Genomic DNA, 14,389 nt, shown 5'->3' with positions numbered 1-14,389 from the left:
CAATAATAACATACCTACCTACTATGTTCTATATAATTTGACAATTATTTTTTATATACAATATAAGAAGAATGCAATATGGGTAGTTAGATATTTGGGCACCATATTGATTTCGTTCGTCCCAGGAATATTTAATAATAGTTATGTTACGCCGAATGTGCGAAATTGACTATTACATGAAATGGGCAAAATTTTGCCTAATTTATATAATAGTCAATCCCGTTGCATTATTCATGAATTAGGTAAATTATCTGCCGAGTGCGTGAATTCGCCAGGGTGTGGAATTCTTAAACTGTCAACATGACAGTAGAAAAAGTAAATTTTACACGGATGGTTTTATTAGTTATAATTGGACATACTATAATGTTATTATTATTATTAGGTTAGGTTAGGTTTTGTAATTCTGAATTCAACTAAATGTCCATTTTGAGGTTAGCTAACAAGTGTCGACAAACTATCAAATCATACTATCACAAACAAACAATCGACCATTGTCTGATACCCAAGCACGAATCAAATCGCGAAAATACCTTTTAATAAAATTATTCCGTTATCATAAATTTATTATAGTCATAGATTTTTTTTGGGCATAGTAAATGGATTTGAACGTTATTGTAGTTATTGATTGGTATATTTTTGTATAACCAATGACATTTGACACGTCATTTAGTTAGTTTGATTAGTTGCAAAAAACACCACCGTAGCGCTACTATCTAATTTGTCCAATGCATGAACTAGGCAGAAAAATTAGTGCCGAATTCACGCACTTGGCAGATATTTTGCCTAATTCATGAATAAGGCAACGGGCTTGCATTTTTCATGATTTAGGCAAAATTTTGCCCATTTTATGTAATACTCAATTTCGCACATTCGGCGTAACAGTTATAATAAGATAATAATTCTGCCGCTTCTTAATCGTTTCCTGTAACGAAATTAATTACTTATCCATGTCTTCATATTTTTTAAATGTCATTTAGCACTAATTATAAGATAAGCATTATTATTAATTTTGTTTCTATCTATTTCCGTTGATAATAATATATTCTTTAAACGGATAACGTCAGATACAGTAGTTATCAAACGTTTTATTTCACGGCGCCCTTAGAATATATTATAGATATTTTTACACGACGCGTTAAAAATGTAGCTGCTAATTGATAATTATTTTCCTTTCATAATCAATCATATTCGATAGCTTTTCTGAAATGTATCGAATATCAACGGTTCTGAAATGAAGTCATATCCTACATCGACATCGAAATATCTATAATAAGGGAAGAGTATAATTGTAATCGTGCATCAGCACATTGCACTACAATCATTGCTTGAATTGTTTTATTTTTTGAACAGCCTGTAGCGTCTTCATATGTTGATTGGTCATAGTACTAAATATACAACTACAAATTTTATGTAATGTATGTTTCATTTGTTTTGTGAGTATTTATAAAAAAAATGTCCATTTTAATACATTTATCATGGTTAAATATTTTTATTATTTTCGTATTCTGCAGTTAAACATATTTACGATGTCGAATAGTCTGAACTGAACCAATAAATCCAGACTCCAGATTTCGATATAACATATTTAAGATGGCTTTTGGATTGAATTTGTTGAAACATTTTCCCAGTTCATCAGCCTAGTTTTTTCTTGATACTTTATATTAATTGATCATCTTCTCTTCTCTAATTCAACAACTAATGTATCACATTTTATCTTAATAATTTCCCGTTTAAAATTGTTCCGAAGATCGTAGTTTTCCGCATCATCGAATATTTTTGCAAGGTTTTATTTACTGCACGCCTGTAATATGTACATACTCGAAAAAATAATTCTAATTTAGACAATACTTACATGTTTTGACAGAAGATTCGAAATCCACTAAAATTGATATTTTTTACTGCAACTGACTGCGTTTATTCTTTACAATAAACGCAGTCCCCATATCATTGAATGATTTTGAGCCCCCGACGAATTAATAAACCTAGTAAAAATATCAATATACATTATATTCAATTCTACACTATGTCTATACAGTTCTACAAGACAGGTGGTCTTGTTAATGGCGTTTTAACCGAAATAGCGATCGACTTAAACATCCAGTAGAATTTAATATAATTTGTAATATTACCATTTGCAATGCATGATACGTAAGTGGCTTATGTATGTACCTACATATCTGTTTGAGCGATAATGTTATGGGGCATAAGCCCATTTGATGTAAGTACCTAAGATTTTCGAACTACTTCTTTCGCATGAATCAATTTCGTCATCTGCGTCAAAGAAAATCTCCTCCTGTGTCAAGCGGTTTCTGGTGCGTAAGATTTTAGCTAGTATATATTATATTTTTTAAACCCGGACCCCCTCCCCCCGTAACTGCAGGATGCTACTCCTGCATGCACTTAGACTACTTAACTTAACTGGTAAATCCGAATACAAATTATTATGTACCTATGTAAATTAAATACATATTACAACTGACAGTTTCATATAATATTTATCATATATGGTGACTGTAATGAGATATATTTATCCAGCAGCCCATCGAGTGTTACTGATATAATGATGATGCTTTATATACCTACCTACTATTGAGGTTGTTATAGTATCTCCGTGGCAATATGAGAGAATAATCAATCTTTAATAATTATGACAATTATTCGTTGATAGCTGTTTGTTCAATACTTCGATTGATATCCTGGATAAAAATACAGATATTTACAGAGTAAAAAAAACACTTTACATGTTTAAATAACCAGCGGGATTTCGCATCCGTCGCCCTACCGATTGCAAGACTTCCACGATGGATATTTACTTATAGTATTGTTAAGAGCGTTAAAGATTGTTTTACTACTTTGTTTTATGCGAGTGTAAACAATAATTAATTATACTTTATAATAATGCGTTTTTGTACTTAACTTGAGCTAAAAACTCAAAGGGGTGTAAAGATCTGGCAAATAATGCCGTAATCTAGCAATGGATAGAGCCCAGGCGTTGCCGTTGATTTTTTTTAAATTATGACAATAAATATTACGGCTTTCAATTCAATTCAATATAATTTATTTTTTAACATATTGTGGACATTACAAATTATAAGTTTAAGATGTTCACAACATGACATGAAACATTACTATAAAAAAGAAGAAAAAAGAATCTAATAAAAGCGATAAAAATCAAAATATAAAAAGAGAACATAATATAAACATACAAAAGTAGTGAAACTACAATTATACCTACATCTATTCAAAGAAGTAGGTACACTGAGTTTGCTCAGTAGGTAGGTATAATATAAGTATTATTAAAATATAGCCAGTATGTACCTACCTATATTTCAATAACAAACTAAGTACACATTAAATTTTACTAAATTACAATAAAATTATTTAAAAGTTATCAATCTATCTAGGTAGGTAAATTAATTAGTTGTATTTACAGTTTAAGTAAATAATAAATGCATTCAATATCACATAACGCGCCACCCTTAATGCATTTAGTAAATAGGCAAAACTCCACTAATCACCCGATAAATCTATTTAAAGGGTTGTCACGTTCAGGGAGAATCAGTACGTGTCTAGATTTCAGTCAGATAATCCAGTGCTAACATTATCAGTTCCACAGTTTCTATCTGTTTTACCCAGTTTACAGTTTTATACATTCAGAATATGTTATCCAGTTATTTAGTGATAGGTATAATATTGTGTAAATAACCAAAAATGGATCCGTTTATCTACAGTGGACGATTTGAGTCAAGATATCCTGTCCATCCTCCACCAAGGTTTTTAATACCTCCTCCGTTCTTCAATCCGCCTCCACCTCACGGTTTTAATAGAGTACATCCCCATAATGGTTTCTTACGTCCTCATTTTCCTGTGCATCATCGTGGCTCTCCTCATTATCCTGGTCCAGTTCATTTCGGCCGTTTTAATTATTTTAATAGACATACTCCAGATATTGCCCATCACACAGTGTATCCAATTTGCAACACGGTTTTTAGTGATCAATTAGATGAGAGTGTGACCGAACCATCAGTTGATTTTGATGCGTCCAATCATAATATTATTGTAGATTCACAAATTGATGAAGTCTCTAATGATCAACTAGATGTTAATGAGATTAAAAATGAGTGTGTTGATTCAAAGTTTATTGAACAATCCGATGGTTTGTGGGTTAATAGTGAATTGTACAGCCATGATCAGAAAATCTTTTCATCACTCCCTTTGCCCAGTTCAACTCAATTCCAGCCTGATTCAGAGATTGACAGCGAACATGAGGAGATCATATCTTCAGATACAGATTCAGGTATTTTACCTACCATTTGTATTCTTTCTTGATATTTCCTTGTTTAACTCTCCTTTTGTCGGTTGTCATCGTTGTGAATCTTTCTCCCAATCGCCCCAGTCACTTGAATCATTTCGTGATTTTTCCTATGGTAAGTATTTTTTTCTTATTATCGAAGAAGGTACTTAGTCAGTCGTCATAATTTATATGAGATGTAGTCTCTAATTTGCATGCATATTATTCCAAGACGATATTGCAGTGAACTTAAAAATGCGCTACACGAATATTATTATAATACCTAATTTTATATAGTTTTTCATCCTATTTATAAGAATTAAACGTCTAGCATTTTTGATAAATTTGTTAACATTCTATATTTCACACAATCTGTTAGGTACATAACATAATATGTACCCATTCATTATGTGCAATTATTATTTGTTGTAGCTGTAGTTAATTTCAATTTAGATACCAAATAACATTATCAGAAAGTAACCAGTAAACATGATATTATGTTGCTATTGTTTATCTAGTATTATCTCCGGATTATTTGTTACTATCTTATCTTAAAAGAGTTTTACATTTCTTTCTAGCAGACCATTATCTTATTTAGCTTTGTGGTTCTCACAAGATATTTTTAATGTGTTAGGTGGGTATATTGTATTTACATATTCCACGTATTTAGGTACAGTTAGTAACTGCATAATATTTAGGTATATAGGAAAGGAACGACAAAACAGGAGCAGAATAACATTCTCTCAAGTAACAATCTAATTGCACACTCAGTTTTCAGCTTTTGAATTCAATTGAACCGGTAAAAACCCAAATTATTTAAATTTCCACGTGATCTTCATTAAGCCAACATAATATTTATTTTACCTGAATGTATTATTAGAGATATCAGAGGTGAACTTAAAGTTGATTAATTAAATAGATAGGTAGGTACCTTATTTGTAAATATTTTTAAATTTAACGACATTGCCTGCGGATGTTTTCGGTACCTACTTACCAAATTAAAGTAAACCATAGATGTTTTTCAATTTCATTAATGGTCATGATTTTTGAAGAGGATGTAATTAATTTCCAGCAAATTAAAATAATATTAGTTATTATGTACTAAGTATACATATTTTACAATTTGCTTATTATGTAAGCTATCCAACTTTTATGTAAGCAATATTAATACAAAATTAAATGTGCAATATCATTTTATAGAAATATAGTATATTATTATCCAATCATAATAATATAAATATAACAGTACCTACCTACATGTTGTATTTACCGTTAACGCGAAATTTATCGCCAGCGCGAATATTAGTTACAGCTGTAAAAATATGCATGCAGTTAAAGTATTATTATAATATAATTACCTATATTAATTATAATATCGTCACTATACAGGCCAATTGCCTCACTTTTCACCAAAGTGACATTTTGATGCTAATGGACTTATTGCATACTCCTACAAGAATTGGCCAAGTAGTATCATAAATCCCAAATAATTATTTCTTTAACTATTTTTAAGCCATTTGTGGCCACTCAATTTGTAATAAAATAATATATATAAAATAATAAACAAATATTATAAGTATAAAATAATGAGTTGGTACATACTTAAATCCTAGCCCACAGTTTTTTCACTTCCTGAAAAATTTGATATTTGAGGGTTACGTTACTTGGCCTGTACAGTGACGATATGTAAATAATATTTACTAGCTGAGCCAGCTGGCTCTCGCCAGTCTGTCTCGCTAGGTCTTGCAGACGGCTTGGTGGTGTTGGATTTTAATATAATTGTGAAGTATGCATAGATGGCGCCATAGTTTTCTCTTCGGGATGGGTTTTTTATTCACATCAGCCAGTTTGACATTTCGCTGATAGTAGTAGAATGAGGTTGCGGAATCCTTCATCCAGCAGTGGATTGATCCTAGTTGTTGATGATGATGATAAAGATATGAGTATGTAGACAAATATAATATCACCAATTTTGATAAATACAGCAATTCAAATGACAGATAGGAGTAGAATATGGGTAGGGAGGCCTTTATCCAGCAGTGGATTGGATCAGGTCGATGGTGACGATAATGATATTAATATGTAGATAAATATAATATCACCGATTTTGATAAATATAGCAATTCAAATGACAGAAAGGAATAGAATCAGGCTAGGGAACTCTTCATCCAGCAGTGAATTGATCCTAGTTGATGATGATAACGATATGAATATGTAGATAAATATAATTTCACCGATTTTGATAAATACAGCAATTCAAAAGACAGAAAGGAGTAGAATCAGGCTAGGGAGGTCTTTATCCAGCAGTGGATTGGTTCAGGTCGATGACGATAATGACAATATGAATATGTAGATAAATATAATATCACCGATTTTGATAAATACAGCAATTAAAATGCAGAAAGGAATATAATCAGGCTAGGGAGGCCTTAATCCAGCAGTGGATTGGTTCAGGTTGATGTCGATTAGGATGATATAAATAGGTATAGTATCACAAATTCGTTTAACTGCTAGTAGTAGAATCAGGTTGCGGAACCCTTCATCCAGCAATGGATTGATCCTAGTTGATGATGATGATGATAACGATACGAATATGAGGATAAATATAATATAATATAAGTTTCATTGGTTTAAAAAATTATCATTTAACAGCCATAAAAAAATTTTTACGTTATCAAATTTTGAAATAATATTCTATGGTTGATCCAGTGTTGCCATGTCTACTGAAATTTTATGTAGATCAACTGATATTTTTTGCCAATATACTGAATTTTTGATTTTTTTTCGAATTTCAAGAAATTTACTGAAATTTGTGTTTCTCCATAATTGTAAATTAACTGATGATTCTTTTAATAAAAAACTTGAAATGATTTACGCATGACCTTTTTCGATGTTATACACTTCTAAATTGACATAAAAAGCATTGTAACTCTACCCGAGAGCGCCATTTCACCCATTAATATCATCATTGTTTACAATAAATTAATATTATTAGTTATTGTTATTCTTATTAGTTTTAAATCATATCTAATAAACCACATTTTTCAAAATCTACTGAATTTTTTGTCAAAATCTACTGAAAAAATAAATTTTGACTTGGCAGCACTGGGTTGATCGCATAGTCAGTGTTGCCATGTCTATCTACTGAATTTTTAAATTTTGACTTGCAACACTGGGTTGATCGCATAGTCAGTGTTGCCATGTCTACTGAAATTTCGATCTACTGAAATTTTTGTCAGGAAAAGAAGAAATTATGATTATGAGAAGACACTTGTGAGATTATGTCAATATGCACGCTTTCACCAAACACAATCGTTGAATTTCATACATTTTTGTCAATCTGCTGATATTTTGAAGAAAAAATTAAAAAATCTACTGAACTTTGAAAATTTTAGTTGGCAACGCTGGTTGATACCTTTTAAATATATGTTTGGGTTATAATGAGCTAATTAAATGTATATATTATGTTTCATTGGTTCAAAAAAAAAATCATTCAACAGCCTTACAAAAAAAAAAACAAAAGTGACATAAAATTTTAAAATTTTATTCTTTGCGTTGAAATGACAATACGTGCGCGCCCGCGTTTCAATGAAATGATCAGTTTTAATCGGAATTCGTATAAATGTTATTGTTTATTTGAATAATTATAGTTATCTACGGGTACTTGTTATAAATGTGAGTTATTATATAGTGCTGTGCATTTTAAAATCATCATGAGACGTAAATAATATCACCTGTGACCTGTGAAACAACAAATGACGGGTGGTACCTAGTTTTTAAAAGTGATTTTTTTGTGACTGTGTTAAGTATTACAAAATTGTGCTCACTTCAAATTGTAGTTACTCGAATGCATCTGATAAGTATATATGTGGTGGGTAAATTGGAATAATGTAGTTGAGTATACATAGCGCGATAAATACGAAGTGTCAAAAGACTTGATTTCCGTCAGAGGTGTAGAAACTTAACTTAAAACAAAGAACTTTATTCACATAAAATTAAATAAATCAGTTCTAATATGTTTATCGGTCAATCTTATTATGATTAGTTTGTGAAAATCGATTGTAGATATCGGTCAAAACGCATTTTAAATTTAAAGCGGCCATCTTTGGTGAGCCGGTTTGAGTGTTGCAAACATTGTGAAAAAATTAATTCCAGACATAATCAGTTGTCAATAAAGTGGCGTGTCGCTGGAAAATGTATCGGGAAATGAATAAAAATCACCGATTTAGGGTGGTATTTCGTCAAACGGCTGTCAACTATGGTTTACCGATATTTCACGATCCGAGAGCCGATTTTTCATTTAAACCTATTGGACATGACGAATAAGGCACACAATCGCTCGCAAAAACGGGCAAAGCTGTAGGATAATAATATATAGGAGATTATGTAGTTTTAGGGTGGGTAAATAATGGTAAGCGTAATAGCTATTAGAATAAAATTAGAGGAGTTGTCAGAATTAGCAATATATTATATTTATGTAGGTATTATAAATATTACCTATGTATTATAAAAATAATAACATTATAGTAGGTACAAAGTTATGTTAACATAATATTATTCTGTAGTACATAATATTATTGTGTGATTCTAATGTCATTGGATTCTACAATAAAATAAATTTATAGGTCGCTTGGAAACGAGCTCCCGCGATTACATCAGTCAGGCTGTGTTTGTATAATAATTATTGTCTGACATCTTTGAAATGACTGTACGTGCGGACAATATGTAACCATATTGATTTTATTATAGGTCAGGGAAGATTCGCTAAATGAAATCAAGCTCTTATAGATTAGATTGTCAGCCGTTACGGTTTGGCCGGGATTAACCCGGAATGTAAGATACCACATTATAGGTTTTGTGTCCCGGTATTGTTTTAAATATAAATGGTAATCTCGAACAGGAGTTTTTTTTAGAACTTTCCATCTCTGATCGACGGATCACTCTTTGTAGCGAGTATTTAAAGACATACTTATGGCCAAGGCATTCAGTGAATGGCTGACGACTGACTTTTGTAAAAGATTAGTGTGTCGGTTCATATTGTAGCGTAATGGTGAATGTCATAATTAGCAGTGGCGGTTTCCCACGAAACATTACACATAGGACTGAAAAGTAAAATAGGCGTATTTTTCACAATCTAAACGTAAAAAAACAATCAAAGATAGGTATCTAAAATACTGATAATTTACAAGACCAATGATAATTTATTAACACGATAACAGTGATTTTCATTATTTAGGGTTTTGCAATAATTATCAATAAGCTTACACTTCACATATGAATGGAATAAGTTCGGTAAATGGGGCAGGAGAATTTTGACGAAAACGTATTACTTTCGTTTTAAATGTTCCAAAAATTGGAAGAATCTACCATAATATTCCAAATCTTGTACTGTCATGGTCATAATGTATCTATTATAGGTACATGAGTTAGTAATGTTGGTAATTTACCTATGCAGTACCTAAACATTATACTAATTTCATCAAGAGGTTTCCCCGAACTTGCTTGCGCGAATAATATTGTTCTTTAGTCGCCTACAATTTAGTATGAGGAAAATACACGGAAACGGCTGTTGGAGATTTCTTTGTTATTTCATCTCGGCTTAGAATATTTTAGATTGACGTTAAATATTTACATCGCAATTTAAACGGAATTAAAAATATTCCCCATAAATTTACATACACATGTTATACCTATCATTATCTAGTTATTTTTATTGCGACATTATTTCAGAGATGGTACGATTCGTTGCATCATGCGTCCCATGAAAGCATTTCCGGCTTTCGTCGATTGTGAAACAATCCAATACATTGTGTTTTGTTGCAAGACATTAATTAAATAAAAAGATTGTGCGACGGATATTGGTGTTATCTTTTAATTTTCCGAACGGAGGAAAACATTATTGCTAAAGGTCCTAATACCAATAATGATATTTATATTATAACTATAACCAGTGCCGCATTGAGACGTAGGCCGACGGCATACTTTGAATTTTGATTGGTGAACTCGTTACAACTAAAATGGTTAGCACAATTAAAAAAGAGCTAGGTGGCTAGGTACTTTTACGTAGGTATACCTGCCTCATATAATATATAAAAAAGTTTAATGAAAGTAAAGTAAATTAAATACAATTTAAAAATTGAGTGACCATTTACTAATTAATTACTTGATATCATTTTGTTTTCGTTTATTCGTCAATTAATCGATATCTATTTCTGCTGTGACATAATTATCAAGACTAGACAAAGGTATGTGGTTATTAATTAGTTGAATTCCATTTTTAAGAAATCTAAAAAGTTTTACCTGTCTATTCTTATCAAATAAATTAGAGTTATAACGGTTATAAAGTCGATAGTTAAAATTTTGATAATGTTTCGCTTGAAGGGTGTTTTTCATATAGGTATACTACAGGGCTCGAAATGGACCGGAGCGCACCGGAGCGCCGTTCCTGTTCGTGAAATCGTTAAATTTATCGCTCCGTCTCGTGGAAAAAATAATTTGACCGTCTGAGCTAGATAGGCCATATAATAGAAAATCTAACACACTTATTTTTATGAAATAGACATCAAATTTGATAACTATGTCTTCTAACTATGATATATAAAACTGTCGAGCGCTCCGGATCGTAAACTTTTTCATTTCGAGCGCTGCACGTTACCAAATTATATTTTAAAAAAATCATGTAGCTTAATAACAGGGATTGGTCAACTGAGAATGTCCATTGAAACTTATGTAACTGGTCCTGATCATTATTAAATTATATGGAATAAGTACATATTACATACATAATATGCATTTATACTAATTTAATATTGTTATTATGGTAGGCGTTCAAAAGTCCTGAATATGACCCTTATGAATGTTATCGTAATGATCGATAAATGATACAGTTATTCCATGTAAACAATACGTCTTTAATTGATTTATTATCTAATTCTAATTGAGTGATTTCATATTATAATATTGAATTTATATTGTTATTTATGACTTGTGTTCAGTTTCAAAATAGCGCCAAGTATGTGTTATCGTACATCCGGTGGGTGTATCTGCATCCCATTCTGATTCACACCTTCTTTTGAGAAGAGCAATCAAATTCTGATTAATTCATTGCGTCGGGCCAAATAAACATTTTTTAAGTTACTGCAAACAAAAAGACCGAATCGACCGAATGATGTCATAGCGGGCAATATCAAGAAATCAACGTATATTCCGGACTGACGTGTGCCACATTTCCCGCCGTTATTAGTCATAATATTTTCACAACGCTCCTTCAGCATTGATAACTCGCGGCCAGCGTATTCTCGCTTCAATCGCCCACAAACAACGTTCCAAATAAGTTCAAACGTGATACACTCGCGCCTCTTTGTGCTAACAAAATAGTAAACATTTTCTTTCATTTCATACGTTCACAGTGAAAAGTTTTGAATTGTTTTGTGTAAATGTATCAGAATGAAGAAAAACGCAGTTCTGTGTTTTTGTGCATTTGCAACAGTTCCGCAACAAAGTGTAAGGGAGTCTTTCACTTCGCCTATGTCAAGACGAGACAATTGGAAATTGACAAGTAACTATTTTATTTTGTCCTATTTTAAGTGATCATTGTCATTAATATCTGGTGTAGCACTAGGTAGTATAGTAAAGTAATAGTTCTACAGTTATTATTAATATTGTGTTGTATCAACAGACTACAGTGATATTGTATAGTTACATAGTAGTACGTATACGTGATACCTACGATAGTATTTTTGACGTTTACGTTTGTGAGTAATCTACGATAGTGTGCAGTTTTCTATGACGGCGTGGAGGGGCTCGCGCATGCGCCGTTCGCCGCAGCCGGTCTCATGACCGCCACAAAATCCCTCGACTCGTTTCACTTCTCGTACTGACGTGGAACCTTTGTAGCCGGGAAGTCAGTGCACGAGTCATCGCCAGCGAAGAAGTACAATTCGCAGAAGTAGTCAGTGAGAATGAAGGCTTGCGATGCGAGAACGAATGTCTATTCTCATTTTCTGTTTTTGCCTTTCCCGCCATTGAACGAGTCGGGCAAAGGTTCCCCGTTCGGCCGCGGCGCCGGTGTTGCGTGCAGTTCGCCTCGCGCAGCGCTCGTGAGTCAGTCCGCCGCGAACGCATCCCGTCGTAGGTTTTTCTAACCTCATTCGAATAAAATGGGATACGCCGGTATCGAGAGTTCCCTCGGGGGCTACATGTGGATTTTTGTGACTCTGATCGTCGGAATCACTATACAGGTGCTAGTGTATGTTCTAAGTTTATTGCGAAGCGCCGTTACGGATATCCCCGTTCAAAGTAAGCCCGCTAATCTTCAATTAAAAAGCTATCATCCCAGATTAATGTTTTGTTGTCTTTTCGACTGTCTCGTATTACAACGTTCACTTGAGAGGTGTGTATACTGTCTAGGTTGCGGCGGTGACGTTACGATCTGTCACCTTTCCGAAGAAACCAGATGCGCCGTTACATGGCTTTTTGACCTACAAATTACAGCCAGATTACAATAATATGTGCGAACGGGGGTCAGTTAGATGAGTACCGGATCGGTTTGATACATCAGTATAAAATTACCGGCTCCGATATCCCCGGTCTAAAGCCATACCGACTATTGAATTCCTAGAGATAGTATTTGCCTCCGCCGAGAGCACATGACTTTTTGCACGTGTGTTTTTTTGGCAGCTGATGTGTGCGTGCGTGCACTCGCACCGGGCTATTTATAAAATACACCGATAACAGAATCCGATAAAATTATTTGTTGTTGTTTGATGAAAGTGAGTTAAAATGTAGTTTGTGTCGACATGAAAGTGATCAGTGAAATAAAAATGTCGCTATTTTCCCTTCAGCTGCGGAATAAAATGTGAAAGTTTACAGTTGTGTTGAAATTGAACACATTTTACCTGTAGCTATGTTGCGCTAAGAAGAAAGCAATCGCTTTGTAATAAACGAACAACATTTATTTTTATAAACACTGATTGTTCAATGAACTTCTGTTATAATAGCCGATGTAATAAAAGTGCATTATTATTTACCTACATTGATTTTTATAACAACGCCAATTTCCTAAAATAAAAACAATAATATCTACGTAGGCACCTTCATTCGCAGTTAGTTTTTATATACCTACTTTATACCTTTATTAAAATATCAATATTGGTCATTATTCATCTCAGGTATACAATCGTGAGGTAGGTACGATATCTTATAAATAGGCAGGTAGCTTATTTGTTTTTAATTATGTGTTTGAATCAGGTAGATACCCATCGATTTAATGCTTGAACATTTTAATAAAACTAATAATCGAACAGGCAGGTCGCACTAAAATAAACGCATAAAGGAAAATCAAACGCATACTAGGTATCTCCAATGCACGCATATCGTATGAAGATGAGATGTCAGTTTCTTTTTGAATTACATAGTACCTATTATCATTATGCAGTCTGCGATTTCACTCTAAATATCTTCAAATGCATTTTTAGTTTTATGAAGCATGCGCACACTTGCAAATTGTGCAGGTCGCGTAGGTACCTGTCCTTTATGATGTTGTCATTGTTTACGGAACCGTTGATGGGAAGGTAAATCCTGTAGGTGCAGGTATAAACATTCAATAAAAGCACCTGCAGTGCGCATGCCCCTTTGGCTGGGATGGACGAGACACGTACCATCATAAACATACCTACTTCACTAACTAATCCCACATCATTGCAATATGGTAGTGCCACCATAGGCGATTCGCACGTGTATTAGTATTGTTTGATACTGTGCCTGTTTCAATACTAGAAAAAACAACTGTGAAACGTAATTTTGCCATATTATTTCAGAACGTATTAATACTTATGGTAGGCACGTAATATTGTCCGCTAGTTTATTATGTACATACAATATACGGACGCTGTTTAGTTGTAACTTATAAGTAGAATACATGCTAAAAATAGTAATGTAAAAAAACTCGCAAAATAAGTTAATTTGGAGTAGCGGTCAAATCCGACATATTTGTTGATCATTCCCCTTTATTATGCTATCTTGCTATCTATAATATAATCATAATTCTGCTTGGATATTATGGTACTATCTCATTATTACGAATTTTAGAGGCGTAGT

At 32.9% G+C, this 14,389-nt stretch overlaps 1 protein-coding gene across 4 annotated transcripts in view; it reads left to right on the top strand.

The window, feature by feature from the left end:
- Positions 1-14,389, top strand: part of LOC147073832 (transducin beta-like protein 2) — a 225,609-nt gene that overhangs the window by 16,787 nt on the left and 194,433 nt on the right. For 2 of the 4 annotated variants that reach the window (XM_085944735.1, XM_085944729.1), the window contains exon 1: positions 12,165-12,589. The exons of 1 other annotated variant lie outside the window; for it this stretch is intronic. In XM_085944735.1, coding sequence (XP_085800861.1) covers positions 12,451-12,589 — 139 coding nt within the window. In that variant the 5' untranslated portion in view covers positions 12,165-12,450. Of the gene's footprint in view, positions 1-11,596; positions 11,850-12,164; positions 12,590-14,389 lie in introns of those variants that run through there. One more of the 4 variants, XM_085944730.1, reaches the window with a different exon arrangement.

The sequence above is a fragment of the Rhyacophila brunnea genome, unplaced genomic scaffold, assembly GCF_057557595.1.
Source record: "Rhyacophila brunnea isolate RB1 unplaced genomic scaffold, BYU_Rbru_1.0 scaffold_17, whole genome shotgun sequence".
In the NCBI taxonomy this organism is placed as follows: Eukaryota; Metazoa; Arthropoda; class Insecta; order Trichoptera; family Rhyacophilidae; genus Rhyacophila; species Rhyacophila brunnea.
This window is presented reverse-complemented; position numbering and strand designations above follow the sequence as displayed.